The sequence below is a fragment of the Lagenorhynchus albirostris genome, chromosome 7 (genome assembly GCF_949774975.1).
Source record: "Lagenorhynchus albirostris chromosome 7, mLagAlb1.1, whole genome shotgun sequence".
In the NCBI taxonomy this organism is placed as follows: domain Eukaryota; kingdom Metazoa; phylum Chordata; class Mammalia; order Artiodactyla; family Delphinidae; genus Lagenorhynchus; species Lagenorhynchus albirostris.
In genome coordinates, this window is record NC_083101.1 from 7,378,704 (window position 1) to 7,396,838 (window position 18,135).

The 18,135-nt window shown below is 50.4% G+C and overlaps 1 protein-coding gene across 4 annotated transcripts in view; it reads left to right on the forward strand.

Annotated features, from left to right (window-relative positions):
• KYAT1 (kynurenine aminotransferase 1) overlaps positions 1–17,256 on the forward strand; it is a 33,559-nt gene extending 16,303 nt beyond the window's left edge. Inside the window, exons 2-14 of one of the 4 annotated variants that reach the window (XM_060154154.1) lie at positions 1,669–1,715; positions 6,374–6,432; positions 8,628–8,775; positions 11,772–11,921; positions 12,002–12,088; positions 12,333–12,461; positions 14,640–14,760; positions 15,105–15,181; positions 15,310–15,399; positions 15,488–15,674; positions 15,754–15,833; positions 16,494–16,580; positions 16,678–17,256. In XM_060154154.1, the coding sequence (XP_060010137.1) occupies positions 6,380–6,432; positions 8,628–8,775; positions 11,772–11,921; positions 12,002–12,088; positions 12,333–12,461; positions 14,640–14,760; positions 15,105–15,181; positions 15,310–15,399; positions 15,488–15,674; positions 15,754–15,833; positions 16,494–16,580; positions 16,678–16,743 (1,275 nt within the window). In that variant the 5' untranslated portion in view covers positions 1,669–1,715; positions 6,374–6,379 and the 3' untranslated portion in view covers positions 16,744–17,256. Of the gene's footprint in view, positions 1–1,668; positions 1,716–3,736; positions 3,952–6,373; positions 6,433–8,627; positions 8,776–11,771; positions 11,922–12,001; positions 12,089–12,332; positions 12,462–14,639; positions 14,761–15,104; positions 15,182–15,309; positions 15,400–15,487; positions 15,675–15,753; positions 15,834–16,493; positions 16,581–16,677 lie in introns of those variants that run through there. The other 3 variants (XM_060154151.1, XM_060154153.1, XM_060154152.1) reach the window with 3 other exon arrangements.
• The last annotated feature ends 879 nt before the right edge of the window (positions 17,257–18,135 follow it).

Genomic DNA, 18,135 nt, shown 5'->3' on the forward strand with positions numbered 1-18,135 from the left:
AAAATTATCCCTGCTTCTGAAAGCACCAATCCAGAGCAAAGTCCCGCTCCTTGGGCCCTCACCCAAATCACCCCACCAAAGTCCAAATCCTAAACTAGTTCTTTTTTTTTTCTTTTGAGGAGCGAATTGTTTGTTTTAAATTTTTATTGGCATACAGTTGACTTACAATGTTGTGTTAGTTTCTACTGTGCAGCAAAGTGAATCAGTTATACATATACATATGTATCCACTCTTTTTTAGATTCTTTTCCCATATAGGTCCTATAATAAGTTCTAAGACCCTTTCACTGAGACACTCCATGGTTCCCTGGTGTGCATTTTCCCTTACTGGACAACCAGGGAAGTCCCTATACATTCTTTTTTTAATATTCCTTTCCATTATGGTTTATCCCAGGAGATTGGATATAGTTCCCTGTGCTATACAGTAGGACCTTGTTGTTTATCCATCCTAAATGTAATAGTTTGCATCTACCAATCCCAAACTCCCAGTCCATCCCTCTCCCTATCCCCTCCCCCTTGGCAACCGCAAGTCTGATTTCTATGTCCGTGAGTCTGTTTCTGTTTCATAGGCAGGTTCATTTGTGCCATATTTTAGATTGCACGTATAAGTGACATCATATGGTATTTGTCTTTCTCTTTCTGACTTACTTCACTTGTATTGCAATATGATAATGTCTGGTTACATCCATGTTGCTGCAAATGGCATTATTTCATTCTTTTTTATGGCCGAGTAGTGTCTCTTTAGTCTTTTAATCTAGAACAGTCCCCCTCACACCCAGACACCCACTTCTTTTTTAGGGCTGTATTCTGACCCCCTTGGAGGAGAGAGAGAAGGAAAGAAGGAAGGAAGAAAAGGAGGGAGGGAGGAAGGAAGGAAAAGTCTCAGATGCAGTGCAGTTCTCAGAGAGTTCCAGGAAAGCCAGTGGGAGTCCTTGAGAGGGCCACATCTCCCGGCAACAGCTTGCCTCACTGTCCTTTGGGCACTGGCTGGGAGCAGCCCTTGGAAGCACGGCCTCTGTGCTAAGGATGGGGATGGATTTCTGAGCACAGCCGTCCCCTCTGCCACTTAGGCTCCTGGCAGTGCAGAGACACATCCCCATGGCCACTACCAGGGCACTGACTTTTTTTTAAACCTTGGAAATTTTTAAAAATAGCTTTATTGAAATATAACACACGTACCATTCAACCTTAAAGTGTACCATTCAGTGGTTTTTTGTATATTCACACTTGTGAAACCATGATCACAATCTAATTTTAGAACATTTTCATCACAGCAAAAAGACACCCGTACCGGGACTTCCCTGGTGGTCCAGTGGTAGAGAGTCCGCCTTCCAATGCAGGGGACGCGGGTTCGATCCCTGGTCAGGGAACTAAGATCCCACATGCCATGGGGCAACTAAGCCTGCGCCCCACAACTACCGAGCTCTCATGCCTCAACTAGAGCCCACATGCCACCAACAACAGAGCCCATGTGCCCTGGAGCCTGCGCGCCACAACTAGAGAAGAGAAAACCCGCACACTGCATCTAAGACCTGACGCAGCCATAAATAAATAAATAAATCTTAAAAAAATAAAAGACACCCGTACCCATTAGCAGTCGTTCCCCACGCTCACCTCCCATGCCACTCCCAGCCCAAGGCAAACACTAATCTACTCTCTGTCTCTCTAGATTTGCCTGTTGCATATCGATGGAATCGGAACAATTTGTGGCCTTTGGTAATGGGCTCCTTTTACTTAGCATAACGTTTCAAGGTTCATCCATGTTGTAGCGTGATTCAGTGCTTCATTCCCTCTTATTGTCAAATGACATTGTTAAATCATATGGATTTACCACATTTTGTTCATCAGTTGGTGGACATTTAGGTTTGTTTCCACTTTTTTGACTCTTAGGAATAATGCTGCTTATGAATATTCATGTACAGGATTTTATGTGGACATATTTTTTTTCATTTCTCTTGGGTGTATACCTAGGAACAGAATTGCTGGATCATATAGTAACTCTATGTTTAACATTTTGAGGAACTTCTAGATGGTTTTCCACAGCAGCTGCACCATTTTACATTCCCAGAAGCAATATACAAGGGTTCCAATTTCTCACCATCCTCGAAACACTTGTCATTATCTGTCTTATTTGTTATAGCCATTCTAGTGGATATGAAGTGGTATCTTAATGTGGCATTTACCTAATGACTAATGATGTTGAACATCTTTTCATGTGCTTACTAGCCATTTATATCTCTGGAGAGATTCAGATTTATGATTTGCAGATATTTTCTCCCATACTGTGGGTTTTCTTTTCACTTTCTTAACGGTATCCTTTGAGACACAAAAATGTCTAATTTTTTTTTTTTTTTTTTTGCGGTACGCGGGCCTCTCACTGTTGTGGCTTCTCCCATTGCGGAGCACAGGCTCTGGACGCGCAGGCTCAGTGGCCGTGGCTCATGGGCCCAGCCGCTCCGTGACATGTGGGATCTTCCCGGACCAGGGCACGAACCTGTGTCTCCTGCATCGGCAGGCGGACGCTCAACCACTGCGCCACCTGGGAAGCCCCACGGCATTCACTTTTTTATTTATGTCTGTTGAGTTTCTTTTAATCTATAATGCGCCAGGCTTTTTTTTTTTTTTGGCTGCGTTATGTCTTTGTTGCTGCTCAGGGGCTTTCTCTCGTTGTGGTGAGCAGGGGCTACTCTTTGTTGCAGTGCATGGGTTTCTCCTTGCAGTGGCTTCTCTTGTTGCAGAGCACGCGCTCTAGGTGCACGGGCTTCAGTAGTTGTGGCACTCGGGCTCAATAGTTGTGGCCCGCAGGCTCTAGAGTGCAGGCTCAGTAGTTGCGCTGCATGGGCTTAATTGCTCCACAGCATATGGGATCTTCCCAGACCAAGGATCAAACCCGTGTCCCCTGCATTGGCAGGTGGATTCTTAACCACTGTGCCACCAGAGAAGTCCCAGGCTTTTTTTTCCTCTTGCATTTTATTTGTTGAAGAAACAGGGTCATTTGTTCTATAGAGTTTCCATCAGTCTGAATTTGTTAATTGCATCTCCATGGTGTAATTTAACATTTTCTTCTGTCGCTTGTATTTTAGTAATCCAGAGGCATGATCTGCTTTAGATTTGGTTTTAGCACAGCAATAATTTGCAGGTGATATGTGTGTTTCCAGAGTCAGAACGTGTAAGGTTGACTCTGTCTGCAATGTTAGGGGCCATCCATAATCTTCAATTGGATTTTTTTTTTTTTTTTTTTTTTTGGCTGCCACGTGGTATGCAGCATCTTAGTTCCCCAACCAGGGATCAAACTCTTACACTCTGTATTGGGAGCGCAGAGTCTCAACCACTGGACCACCAGGGAAGTCCCTGGATCTTTTTTATTTGGCTGTGTTGGGTCTTCATTGCTGCACGCGGGCTTTCTCTAGTTGCGGCGAGCAGAGGCTACTCTTCATGGCAGTGTGCGGGCTTCTCATTGCAGCGGCACACGGGATCTTCCCGGACCAGGGCTCAAACCCGTGTCCCCTGCATTGGCAGGTGGATTCTTAACCAGTGTGCCACCAGGGAAGTCCCTGGATCTTTTTTTAATTAGAGGTGATTTACATTTTGAAAGGGTCACTCTGGTTGCTGGGGGGGAAGGGGTCCAAGGGTTTCAAGGACTGAAGGATAGCCATGCAACAAAGCACTTGCTGCCATGCCTGGCACACAGGGACTACTCAATAAATATTAGCACTTACTGTTGTTGTTGTTATTAGAGCTGTGTGGGGGGGCACCCAAATCCTGAGCTCGGAGCCATTTTCTGGCCAGGGCATTCTCCTCTCTTCTCCTCTGCCCTTGGAGGAGACGTCGTCAGTGCCCCATGGCTCTGGGAGGCATGTTCAGGAATGCGGCGGCCATCTATTTGCACCTGGTGGGGCCCTTCCGGGGAAAGAAGTCTGGAGCTTCGCTCGCCCGGTGTTTGCATCAGACTGTAAGTGCTCTAGCCCCTCGTGCTCTGCTGCTTGCGTGCCCCAGGGGTCCTGGGATCTGGCTTGGTTCCGGCTTCAAAGCTGTGCATGAGCCTCCTCTTTCAGGAGGCCTTCTCTGACTGCAGCCTGGATGTGGGCCTCTCCCCTGCCCTTGCTTCTAATCTAGAACTTGTAGCTATGCATCTGAATGGTCTCCTTGGAGCTGCTGCCTCCCCATCACCCCGTGTGCCCAGCCCAGTGTTTGGTACACAGTAGGTGCTTCATAAATGTTGGCTGAATAAATACATTATGCATAAGCTCAAGAACAGGCACTGGTTCCTCACTTATCCAAGTAGTGTGTGACATTCTCAAAGGTCACTCCATTGAGCACCCCAAGTTTCTAGAGTCCCCCCTTTTTTATCTTCTTCCTGAACTCATTCAACTCCATCCACCCCCTTTGCTCTCTCTCTGTGCCCCTCCACCCCTCTACTCCTTCGCCCACCCCAGCCCTCTGCAAACTCCCTCACTCCAACCTCTACCCACCTACCCCCACTGCCCCGACTCATCTTCACTTTATTTTTTTAAGTATGATGCGTACCCGATTCAAACGTAATTCCTTATATCATTGAACCTATAATGCCATCAATATTAAGAGGCACTGTTATTTTATGGACTAGTAAGTGGGGAAATTGCCAGTTAAACTCGTGCTATAGATTCTAAGACACATCTGAAAGTGCAATGTGCAAACAATACACATATCAGAGTCAGTCAAACATGGTATGCTCTCCATACAAGAAACTTAGAAACAGAGAAGAGTGCACTTATGATTAAATCACCTGTAATTCCACCACTCAGAGAGAACCTTTCTTAACATTTGGTATGTTTCCTTCTAAATTTTTTTCTATTCACATATGGTCATAAAAATATATATATACATACAAATATATATTAGGGTATATTTTAAAAAATATAATCATCCCGTACATGCTATTTTGTAGCCTGTTTTATTGATATTGGTATATCATATTTACAAACATTCCTCTAAAATGTAATTTTCTCCCACATTTTTTAATCATAAAAATAAAACCTTTATTTTAGAAAATTTGGAAAATACGAAAATTATAAGGAAGAGAAGAAAAATATCTGTCAACTAACCAACTAAAGATAATCACTGCTGACTAACATTTGGGTGATAACATGATTTTCCCTGGCAGGGATCACGCTCTCATTTTTAACTATTTTGACATGTTCTGAGTGCCAGGCCTGGTGAGAGGTGTCAGGGACAGGGCTGCCAATGTTAGCAAAGCACCTACTAGGTGTCAGCCCCATGCTGGGCTCTCTGCAAATCATTCCCATCAGCAAGACTCCCAGGTGATGGAAAAGCCTGGCCTGTATACAGACGGTCCCCATGCCCTTATCCAGGGCAGGGGCCAGACACTAGGAGCGCTGCTGTTGCCACCACCCTGACCAGGGTCCTGTCCAGCTCCTCCTCCAACCTTGGGGAAGTCCCTGAATCTCTTTGAGCTTCAGTGTCCTCATCTTTACATGGGGATTATCCTGGTCCCTCTGATAGACGTGCTGTGGGGACTAAGCCTATGAGGAACAGTGGGGGCTCACTGTTAGATACAGCTGTGGCCCCACCACCTGCCGGCCATCTGAGACTCCAAGCCACAGGACCAGGAGGCTGGGAGGGACCACAGAGCCTATGCCCCTATTATACTGATGGAGAGACTGAGGCCAGGGGAGCTAAAGCACCTGTGCAATGTCACCCAGCCAAGGCGGGCTTAGGACCTGAGTTTGGTGGTTCTCAGGCCTGGCCAGTGTCTGCACACCTGCGGGTGAGGGGGAAGCTGGCCTGGAAGGAACATAGGGAAGGGGAGGGGAGGTCCCCTGAGCCCCCTAGGACCGAGCAAGTGTCCTCTTTGCCTGAGTCAGAACGTGGCCTCGTCTCAAACAGCCCTGAGTCTGAGTGTATCTGTTGTATGACCTTGAACACATCCCTCTCCCCGCTCTCCCTCCTCCATCTTCTTATCTGTAAAACGGGACCAGCCAGGTGGTCCTGAGAAGTCAAAGGAAGAGCTTAGCGAGAAGCTGCTGTAGTCACTGTCACCACGATCCTTCCCGTGCTCTGCTCTCCCCCTTCCTCCTGCCCCTCCTCCTCGGCCCCAGCCCCTCCTGGGTCAAACTTTAGCTTGATGGAATCCAGGCTGTGTGCCAGGACACGTGGACCCTGGGCTGGCAGGTGGGCGAGTCCAGGCTGCTGGAGTGGGAGGAGCTGAGCTGGGCGGTGGGAGACCCCGCCCCCCTGTCTTGTCTGGGAGCCCTGCTCTCCGCCTCCCGCCTGGAGGAGTGGACACCAAGGCTGTGGCCCCAGAGAAGCTGCCTCCCGGGCAGGCCCAGGCTGCTGGGCCTCCACCACTGACCCTCCGTTTGTTCTGTCTTCAGCTCGTCATGACCAAACAGCTGCAGGCTCGAAGGCTGAATGGGATCGACCACAACCCATGGTGAGCTGGGCGGGGCTGGGGAGGGGTGTGGGGGTCCCCTGGGCTCAAGGGCAGGGCAGGGCTGGCGGTCTCTGGATTGGCAGTAACTCAGTGGTACCCAGGACGGCCGCGCACTCGGACGGGGGAAGATTTGTAGCCACAGCTCCTGAGAGGTGAGAACCCCAGCAGCCAGCTTAGGTTCGGATCTCAGCCTCGCCCTGCTTGGCTGTGGCATTTGGGGCCGGTGACTCGCCTGCTCTGAGCCTCAGTTTCCCATCTGGGAAATGGAGGTAATTCCCTTTCCCTTGAAGGGCCTGGGAGGATGAGGTGACATACTATGTGAGCGATGGCCATTACCCAGGCATTACCCAGGCACCAGGCTGAGGGCTTTCCAGGGATTCTTTCATTTCACACTTAGTACAGAACAAGCTAAGCTAAGGAATATAAGAAGGTAAGACACGGGCAGCTCCTCACCAGCGCTTACAGAGGTTGACATCGTTTCTTTATTGACCTGTTCTAAATATGAGAGGCATGTGTGCCCCTTGTCACCCGTGATTCAGTGGATGCACTGGAAGGTGTGTGAGAAAGATTTAATGACCTTCCCACTTCCCCCCAACGCCTGCTCCTGGCCCGCTCTACCTTTGGCCAAGGGCATTGAGCCACCTCTATACGTTAAAAAAAAAAAAAAAAATCATTGGCTGTTGTTTTTACCAAAAAGAGAACCATTTTTTCTTTCAAACTCCCCTGCTGTACAACGCTTTGTGTTTTGCAAAAATCTTCCACCTCCATCTTCTCCTCTGATGCTCCATCGTGTTTGGGATGGGGGAGCCAGGCCCAAAGGCCCTATAGGGTCCGGTTGCCCTCTAGGTTGGGCCTCCAGGGTCCTGTTCCCCAGGCTGCCACACTCTGTCCTCTCTGTGAGGCAGATGGGCAGGCTTGTGGCCCATTTTTCACATAAGGTAAAGTCTAACTCCGAAGGAGGAAATGACTGGCTGGGAGAGACAGGAAGAATCTTTCCCGACTCACAGACCCAGCAGACTCTTGAACCCGTCACACCCATTGTACAGAAGGAAGGACTGAGGCCAGGAGAGGCTAAGTCTCATGCGAAGGCAGGGCAGAGCAGGAGCTGGCCTGGGAGGAATGCACGGGACAGCAGAGGAGTGCCAGGAGGGATGAGGGCCATGAAAGGTCCCAGGTTCCTGCTGACCCCAGGGTGGTGGCCTGAGGATCAGGACCCTAGAGGCCCAACCCACAGGGCAGCTGGTCTCCATAGGGTATTGGAGCCTGGCTCCCCTGTCCCAGCCACCATGGAACATCCACCACCTGATTTTGCATCTCAGCTCTGCCTTAGCGGCTGTGTGACTCTGGGCAGGTCACTGGCCTCTCTGAGCTTCAGCAACTCTGTCTCAGAGACACTGTGGCGCTCTGGAGAGAAAATGACCAATTTTAGACATAATGATATTTATTGTTATGCAAATTCAACTCCACCCAGCCTGACCCCTCTGCCCCCAACCAACCTGGAACCGCATACTAGCCTCTTCAGCCTCTCAGCCTCTCTTCCAGTTTCCCTGAACAGGTAGCCATTAGGCAGGGCCAGAAGAAAGGTGGTCAGGGGCCAGAGACGGCAGATGGCAGGCCCCAGTCTGTCCAGGGTAATCGTCAAGCGCAGAACTGGTGCTTCAGACACCAAAGGCTGGCAGTGCTAACTGGGAGACGTTGGGCAAGTCGCCCGAACCCCAGCTTCTCCGTCCCCCCTGTGATCAAGGAGCAGAACATGCCTCATAGACTATCAGAGATGATGTGAGCAAGCATTTCAAAGTGTGGTGCTGAGAGACACATGAACGGGTCATGAAATCCATTTCGGGGCGCTCAACAAGTATTTCTACTGACTAGAGTAGAATAGGATGGGAAATACTGCAGTGGATCACACCGGAAGGAGAAAGTTGAGTCCATGTTTGTGCTCTACAGAGCTTGGGATGTAAAAGTGATTTCTTACTATGGATCGTGGTGGAAAGTTGGAAAGCCCCTGGGCTAAGACATGTGATCAGCATGGAACCAGTTATGACCACGAACAGATCTCCGGACCAGGGTGGATGCTGATTATGCAGTTTTTCTAGAAGGAACCCAACGCCTTGCTCACCCTGCCCTGGAAGCAAGCGGAAGTCCAGGTCGGGGTGGAGGGTTGGGCTGGTACCCACTCTCTATTTGTTGCCCAGGGTGGAGTTTGTCACACTGGCCAGTGAGGCTGATGTCGTGAACTTGGGCCAAGGCTTCCCAGACTTCGCACCCCCAGACTTCGCCGTGGAAGCCTTTCAGCACGCCGTCAGTGGGGACTTCATGCTCAACCAGTACACGAAGGCATTTGTGAGTCTACCAGCCCCTCTGGAGGGGTCCCTGGACATGGACCTCTGAGGAGGTCCCGGGGGAGGACAGAGCAGATCTTTTTGGGCAGCAGGCCCATCTGAGTGTCAGGGTTCATGGGGCAGAGCCCCGGGAATTCAGTCTGGCCATGGTTCAGTGTTCACTGACTGTCTCCTTTGTTCCAGTCCCTGGAACAGTTCATGGTCTGGGGGAAGGACAGGTAAAAAAGCGTGAGCCAGGAGCTCATGGTCTAGTGGGAAAAGCAGACCAAATCCCCAAAACAATAGCAGAAGACAAAGGTAGTTGATATGCTGTGATGGAGGAGAATGGGGTACTTGGGAGCAAGAAGGAGGGAATGAGACCTGGGAGATCAGGGAGGGCTTTCTGAAGGAGGTGACACCTAAGCTTAACCCTGAAAGACAAGCTGCTGATTGTTTTGACTCTAAATCCGAAGTCTTTCTGTGAAGAACCACAGAGTAAATATTTGCCACCTTGGAGTAGTTTCTTAAACTTTGATGTGCATCTCATCGCCCTGGGGGAAAGTTCCCTCCAGTGCCACCACCCAGAGATAACCACTGCTAATGGTTTGCTACTTTGCTGAATGTTTAGACTTTTGAACTTTTATAAATTTATTTTTATTTTTGGCTGCGTTGGGTCTTCATTGCTGCACCTGGGCCCTCTCTAGTTGCTGCAAGCAGGGGCCACTCCTCGTTGCCATGCGCGGGCTTCTCACTGTGGCGGCCTCTCTTGTTGCGGAGCACGGGCTCTAGGCATGTGGGCTTCAGTAGTAGTGGCACGCAAGCTCAGTAGTTGTGGATCACAGGTTCTAGAGCACAGGTTCAGTAGTTGTGGTGCACGAGCCCAGGTGCCCCACGGCATGTGGGATCCTCCCAGACCAGGGCCCAAACCCGTGTCCCCTGCATTGGTAGGCGGACTCTCAACCACTGCACCACCAGGGAAGTCCCCTGAACTTTTAACTTTTAAAAATGCTTGTATAAACACACACACATTCACATGCCCACACGTGAGATTTGTGTTTCTTAACACAAATGGACTCATACTCTAGTAATGTTCTATAACTTATTTCACTAAATAGTATGACATAGGCATCTTTCCATGTCAAAACAGCCTCATTCTTTTTTTTAAATTTATTTTTTATTGAAGTATAGTTGAATTACAATGTTGTGTTAATTACTGCTGTACAACAAAGTGACTCAGGCATACATTCTTTTTCATATTCTTTTCCATTATGGTTTATCATAGGATATTGAATATAGTTCCCTGTGCTATATAGTAGGACCTTGTTGTCTATCCATTCTATATATACCAGTTTGCATCTGCTAATCCCAAACTCCCCATCCAACCCCCTCCCATCCCCCTCCCCCTTGGCAACCACCAGTCTGTTCTCTATGTCCCTGATTCTGTTTCTGTTTTATAGATAGGTTCATTTGTGTCATATTTTATATTCCACATATAAGTGATATCATATGGTATTTGTTTTTCTCTTTGTGACTTACTTCACTTAGTATGATAACCTCTAGTTGCATCCATGTTGCTGCAAATGGCATTATTTCATTCTTTTTCATAGCTGAGTAGTATTCCATTGTGTATATGTACTCCATTAGCCTCATTCTTTTTGATGGCTGCATAGTATCCGATTGCCTAGATGTGCCATAATCCATTTACCCAGCCCTACACTGATGATCTGGTTTGGTTATCTCACTATTAAGCAGTGCCACAGTGAATATCTCTTTGTGTATCCCTTTGTACACATATGTGAATATTTCTCTCAGATATATCCCAAGAAGTAAAACTAGAGAATCAAAGGGTGTAAGCATTTCAGCCTGTGCTGGATATTGTCAGATTGCCCTCTAGTAAGGTTTACTCACATACCCACCAACAGGCTGGTCTCAGAGCTGGCAGGAATGTTCATTCTTTTCATGTACATATTGGGCCTCAGGACTTTTTCTTTCATGCCTGACCTCGTTTTTTTCATTTGGGTGTATATCTTTGTCCTATTGCTTTGAAAGAGCTCTTTACATATTAAATATCTTATTTCTTTCTCTTATGTTGCAGTGTTCCTCTCTTTGTCTTTTAACTTTGCTCATGGGATATTTTGGTGTACAGAAATTTTTCATTTTTATGTAGTCAATTCTGGTTTAGTGAATTATTTAGTTAAGTTCTAGACCTTAGGTTTCAGTCCCTTGGCTTAGCCTGGAGTGTTTTTGTTTGTTTGTTTGTTTGTTTGTTTGGGTTTTTTTTTTTGCGGTATGTGGGCCTCTCACTGTTGTGGCCTCTCCCGTTGCGAAGCACAGGCTCCGGACACGCAGGCTCAACAGCCATGGCTCACGGGCCCAGCCACTCCACGGCATGTGGGATCTTCCCGGACCGGGGCATGAACCCGTGTCCCCTGCATCGGCAGGCGGACCCTCAACCACTGTGCCACCAGGGAAGCCCAGCCTGGAGTGTTTTATAAGTGTCCTCAACAAACAAGCATACAGATCCAATCTTCCTCTCAAAGTGGGGTGCTTCCAAAGCTGCAACATAAAGTCCTATTCCTGCACTTCAACTGGCATGACCTTGGGAAAGTCATTTTCTTTCTCTGGCTCACTGTTTTTCTACCAGTCAAATGGTGGGGATCAAATAATACCTCTTTTGCAAGGCTGCCAAGAGGATTAGATGGCACAAAAGTACTACTTAAACTTAGAAGGAGGTGTTTAAATTGTGGAGTTCCTGCTATTTTGAGGGCTCTGTTGCACTGTGCTCCACGAAGGCATACACTCTGTCTGGTTTCCCACTGATCCCAGCCCTGGATGCTGGGCCTGGCACAGAGCAGGCTTTATGGCATGTGCTGGCGATGGAGATGAAAGAACTCACCCCACAGGAACTGACTCTGCCCCAAGGCTTGCTGCTGGAAGATGCTAGAATTGCCTGGATGCATCTGAGTGGGAGGGTGGGCCCAGGCTGAACCAGGCCGCTGACCCCTGCTGTCCCGGCAGGGTTATCCACCCCTGACGAAGATCCTGGCCAGTTTCTTCGGGAAGTTGCTGGGACAGGACATAGACCCGCTCAAGAACGTGCTGGTGACTGTGGGTGCCTATGGAGCCCTGTTCACAGCCTTCCAGGCCCTGGTGGACGAAGGAGACGAGGTGAGTGGGCAAGGCCAGGGCTGGGTGGGGGTGAAGGGTCAGGGTGGTGCCGACCCCAGCCAATCTGATCCTTGTACCAGGTCATCATCATCGAGCCCTTTTTTGACTGTTATGAGCCCATGACATTGATGGCAGGGGGTCGCCCTGTGTTTGTGTCCCTGAAGCTGGTAAGGATGCTGGTTGGGGTGTGGGTGGGCAGAGGGGTCCAATGAGTGTGCTGGGTTGAACCCTGGGAGGTGGGAAAGAAGGAAGGAAGTGAAGGAGGGCAGTTTCTCCAGGATGAGGAGAGGGGTGTCCAGAGCCCGAGAGGAGAGACAGTGGGGAGAGATACCTGGGGGGAGGAAGGCTGACTTTCTAGAGATGAAAGTCATGTGGGTAAGTATTGCCACCCCCTCCCACCTCCTCTTGCAGAGCCCCAACCAGGATGGGGAACTGGATTCCAGCAGCAACTGGCAGCTGGACCCCACGGAGCTGGCCAGCAAGTTCACATCTCGCACTAAAGCCCTTATCCTCAACACACCCAACAACCCCCTGGGAAAGGTACCTGAGAGACCTCCTCTGGGGACCCCTCCAGATTGGCTCACGTCCCTGCTCTGTTACTCTTGTGCTGCCATGGGGCCTCAGTTTCTTTGTCTGTGAAGTGGGAGGACTACCTGCGATGGGCTCTGAGGACCGAAGCTCCCAGAGGTCCCAGGGCCTGGGGCAGGGATCCCCAGGGAAGGTATCAGGCCTCGGGTGGTGGAGCGGGCTGGACATCTCCATGACTTCCCCATGAACCTGGGCCAGTGACTTCACCTCTCCAGTTTTTCGTCTGGAAAATGGGAACATGACAGAACTGATGTGAAGGAAGACCCAGGCTTCCACCTGTGTCTCTCCTTTACTGTCACACCATTATCACACTCAAAACGCTTCTGACACCAGATATGTGGGTTTTTTTCCCACACTAAGTAATTATGTGAGACCAGCTGGGTGTCCCACAAGTCAACTCAATTTAATTCAATTCTGACACTGTCTACCTGGAGATGGCGTCAGATCCCACAGGTTAAGGGCTCAGTCTCACAAGTCTGCCCCCCACCCCACTCCAGACACCAATCACAAGTCGAGGTTGTCACCTGTGCTGCTGACCTATGGTTGTAAATCTGAGGTGCCCACAACCCCCTCCTCGGTTCAATTAATTTGCTAGAGTGGCTCACAGGACTCAGGGAAACACCTACTTACAGTTACCAGTTTATTAAAGGATACGATAAAGGATACAGATGAACAACCTGATGAAGAGACATGTAGGGCGAGGTCTGGGAGGTTCCCGAGCACAGGTGCTTCTGTCCCTGTGGAGCTGGGGTGTGTCAAGCTCCTGGTACCTGGATGTGCTCACCCACCTGCAAGCTCTCTGAACCCTGTCCTATTGGGATTTTATGGAGGCTTCAATTATCAACTCCATTTCTAGCCCCTCTGCCCTCTCTGGAGAAAATTCCAAACTTCCAATATGGCTTCGTCTTTCTGATGATCAGCCCCAATCCAAGAGCCCACTTAGAGTTGCCTCATTAGAACAAAAATGCTTCTAGTGCTCTTTTTTTTTTTTAATTTATTTATTTTTGGCTGCAGTGGGTCTTTGTTGTTGCGTGCAGACTTTCTCTAGTTGCAGCGAGTGGGGGCTACTCTTTGTTGCGGTGCATGGGCTTCTCATTGTGGTGGCTTCTCTTGTTGTGGAGCACAGGCTCTAGGTGTGCGAGCTTCAGTAGCTGCAGCACTCGGGCTCCGTAGTTGTGCCATGCGGGCCCTAGAGCATGTGCGCTTCAGTAGTTGTGGCATGTGGGCTCAGTAGTTGTGGCTCACGGGCTCTAGAGCTTAGGTTCAGTAGTTGTGGCGCATGGGCTTAGTTGCTCTGTGGCATGTGGGATCTTCCCGGACCAGGGCTCGAACCTGTGTCCCCCACACTGGCAGGCGGATTCTTTTTTTTTTTTTGGTTATAAATTTATTTATTTATTTATTTATTGCTGTGTTGGATCTTCATTGCTGTGCACGGGCTTTCTCTAGTTGCGGCGAGCAGTGGCTACTCTTTGTTGCCATGCGCGGGCTTCTCATTACGGTGGCTTCTCTTGTTGTGGTTGTGGAGCACAGGTTCTAGGCGTGTGGGCTTTAGTAGTTGTGGCACGGGGACTCAGTAGTTGTGGCTTACGGGCCCTAGAGCACAGGCTCAGTAGTTGTGGTGCACAGGCTTAGTTGCTCCGCGGCATGTGGGATCTGCCCAGACCAGGGATTGAAGGCAGGCGGATTCTTAACCACTGCGCCACCAGGGAAGTCCACTTCTAGTGCTCTTATCACTTAGGAATTTACAAGAGTTTCCAGAGCCCTGTGTCTAGGTCAGGATCAAAGAGCAAATATTAGAACAAAAGATGTTTCTAGTGCTCTTACCACTTAGTAATTTACAAGGGTTTTAGGAGTTCTGTGCCAGGAATTGGGGCAGATATATGTGTGTGTGTGTGTGTGTGTGTGTGTGTGTGTGTGTGTGTGTATACATATATACATACATATATATGTATGTATATCTGTACACACACACACACACACATATATATGTATTTTCTGTTATCTCACAACCAACTTCACAGGGTCACTGTTGCAGGGATAGGATGGGACAGAAAGGCCCTCAGCAGCGGCTCTGGCCCTGTCTGTTCCTCTCTCTAAGCAGGCCTCTCTGTCTGGGGATGGTCCCTGCAGGTGTTCTCCAGGGCAGAACTGGAGCTGGTGGCCAGCCTGTGCCAGCAGCGTGGCGTGGTGTGTGTCGCCGACGAGGTCTACCAGTGGCTGGTCTATGACGGGTACCAGCACGTCAGCATCGGTGAGCCGAGCCGGCCAGGGTGCCGCCGTTCCCCTGGACATTTGTGGCAGGGCCTCGAGCCCAGTCTGGGTGTCAGCGCAGGCCTGTCGACTAGGACCGAGGGGTCTAGACCCACACAGGTCAGGTGACCTGGGGCAGTGACTTCACCTCTCTGAGGACAGGGGAACACATGGCATCTGCCTCCCAGGGTTGTCATGAGGGTGAGCTCAAATAAGTCGTGGGAGTAGCTTAGCACATGGTGGAGTCTGGAGCGTTGAGAGCCTGAGTGCCTGCTGGGGTCCAGCCCCCACCCCTCCCCTGCCCCCACCCCCATCTCAGCAGCTGCTTTCTTTGGCCTTGGGCAGCCACCCTCCCTGGCATGTGGGAACGCACCCTGACCATTGGCAGCGCTGGCAAGACCTTTAGCGCCACAGGCTGGAAGGTGAGTCAACGAGGGCGGGGGTGAACCCCCCCTCTACAATCCTTGGTAGGCGAGTCTGGCCTGGAAATCCAGAAGGGGTTTGGTCAGGCCCCGAAGAGCCTCACCTCCTACCTATGTTGCTGGTCCAGGTGGGCTGGGTCCTAGGCCCGGAGAGTCTGCTGAAGCACCTGCGCACCGTGCACCAGAACTCCATCTTCCACTGTCCCACACAGGCCCAGGTGAGGGGGGGGGGGGGGCAAGAAAGGAGTTCGGGCTGGCTCCAAGGTCAGGTCACACCTGACCTGCTTGTCCCTCCGCCCTCCCCAGGCTGCAGCAGCCCAGAGCTTTGAGCGGGAGCAACTGCACTTCGGCCAACCCAGCAGCTACTTTGTGCAGCTCCCACAGGCCATACAGCGCTGCCGAGACCACATGGTACAGAGCCTGAAGTCCGTAGGCCTGAGGCCCGTGATCCCCCAGGGCAGCTACTTCCTCATCACAGACATCTCGGAATTCAGTGAGTGGGACTGGCCGGGCTGGGCCAGGTACAGGGCCCTGGAGGCTGCTCAGGGCTCAGCCTGGCCTCTGTCCCCCAGAGAGCAAGATGCCCAACTTGCCTGGAGCTGCAGATGAGCCTTACGACAGACGCTTTGTCAAGTGGATGATCAAGAACAAGGTGGGCTGGGCCTCTGCCAGGGCCGCTGTGTATGTTTTACAGGCTGTGCACTGCTAAGGGTGCCTGACCAGGGGGCTGATGCGCCAAAGTCCAGCCAGTCCTCTGCCTTGAGCCGTGGCACAGGGTTGCATCCACTTCAAGGAATGGGAAGCCTGTTTTCAGTTTGCTCAAATATGCCTTGTGGGCTGGCAGGAATTCTTGCCCTCTCAGGGCTTCAGTCTTCCCATCTGTACAGTGAGGAGCTGGCCCATTAACTCTGAGGTCCATCCAGCTCAGAGCTACGACTCTAAGACTTATTTCTTTTTTTTGCTTGTTTGTGGCGTTTTTTTTGTTTTGGCCGTGCCACATGGTTTACAGGATCTTAGTTCCCCGACCAGGGGTTGAACCCACGCCCTCAGCAGTGAAAGCGCAGAGTCCTAACCACTGGACCATCAGGGAATTCCCTAAGACTTATTTATTCTATGGCTCTGCCCTGACCTGCCTGGCTTGGAATGATGATTTGGGATGCTTTTCCTCTGACCTTGATGCAGCACTGGGAGGTGCTGCACTGAACTAATTTTCCTTCTCCTGTCTCATCACGGAACATCTCTGACCCCCTGGAGCCCCCCAGAGGCCTGCTGGGCTGTGGGGCCGCTGAGACATGGGCTTCCTCCTCCACAGGGCTTGATGGCCATCCCGGTCTCCATCTTCTACAGCGTGCCACATCAGAAGCTCTTTGACCACTATATCCGCTTCTGTTTCATGAAGGTAAAGGACAGGCCTGGGGGAGGGAAGACCTCCCCAAGCCTCCCCATGCCTCCTGCGGGTGTGGGGAGAGGGGTAGGACCAATCTGTGTTGGTGCAGGATGAATCCACGCTCCAGGCCATGGACAAGAAGCTACAGAAGTGGAAGGATGAGCTCAGGCCCTGACATCACCCCCTGGGCCCTGCATTGCCTGCTCCCTGCACACTCTGCAGGGCTCTGTCTTTGTCCAGGTTTCAGCCATTCCCAGGTTGGGGGTAGATGGTACTGGAGGATCTCTTCTCTGTAACACAGAATAACCTCAGGGAAGAGCCCCCCGTTTTGGTCTTGGGACAGTCAGGAGCACTTCCCCATGGCACATAGCTGTGTTCCTGTTGCAGAGGTGAAGGAGGCCTGACCGGGGCCTCTCCCTGGTCCTCCCTGTGCTGGGCTATATGGCCTTGGGTCCCCTCTGGCCTCCCCAGACTCAGCTGGGACTCAGAGGGCAGAGTTCAATAGTGTACTGACCTTGGGTCTCAGCACTGGCCTCAGCCTTGCACTGGCCCCAGCCTTGCATTGGCCCCAGCCAGGCCTCAGGCATCCCTCCCTTTCCTTATCTAAGCTTGATTTTGGAAAGTTGCCCTTAGGCTTGACTCTTCAAGCCAGTACTTTTGCCCATAATAAAGTTTTAAGTTATTCAAACTGTTATTGGCCGCTTCTCTCTGCTTCACACCCTGGTGCTGATTGCAGATGGGGGCTTAGTCAGAATGGAAGGCAACTCCCACCTCCCTGAACCTCAGATCCCAGACTCTCTTTGTACAAATGTGTTTTGAGGCCCAAAGAAGGGCAGGGACTTGGACCTTGTCTGAGGCCACCCAGTTAGTTAATGGTAAAACCAGGCCTAGGGGCTCAGATGGTATGTGTTACCGTTGTTGTTGTTGTTGTTGTTGTTGTTGTTGTTGGTGGTGGTGGTGGTGGTGGTGGTGGTGGTGGTGGTGGTGGTGGTGGTGGTGGTGGTGTGTGTGTGTGTGTGTGTGTGTGTGTGTGTGATGGGGGCCTCAGTTGAGTGTCTAACAGGGAAGACTCGGACAGTCACACCCCACAGGGATCAGAGTCCAGGCCAGGATTGCCAGGGATTACATAATTAGACAGAAGGGGAAAGGAATGTTTCCCCTAACATTTACTGCTCACCCCTGTATGCCGGGCACTTGGATGCGCACCATCTCATTAAAGGACCCTCTGAGACAGGAGTTACTGCCTCCATTTTACAGGTGAGGAAACCGCTTTGGAGGTGAGGGGACTTACCTGAGGCCATCCAGCTGGTAAAAGGTAGAAATGAGATTTGATCCCAGGGGTGGGCCTCCCACTGGAAAGCAACACAACTCCTGAAATCATTTGGAAGGTGGTGCTGGGGAATTGTCTTGAAGTTGCATTTGCATAGCAAGCTCATGGGTTTTGCTCATATCACATATTTAATTGGGGAGCTGATGGGAACATACAGGATAATAAAATACATTTGGTCTTTGTCCCTGGTTCCTGGCACAGAGCTCCTAAAACCCTTGTAATTTCATGAGTGTTAGT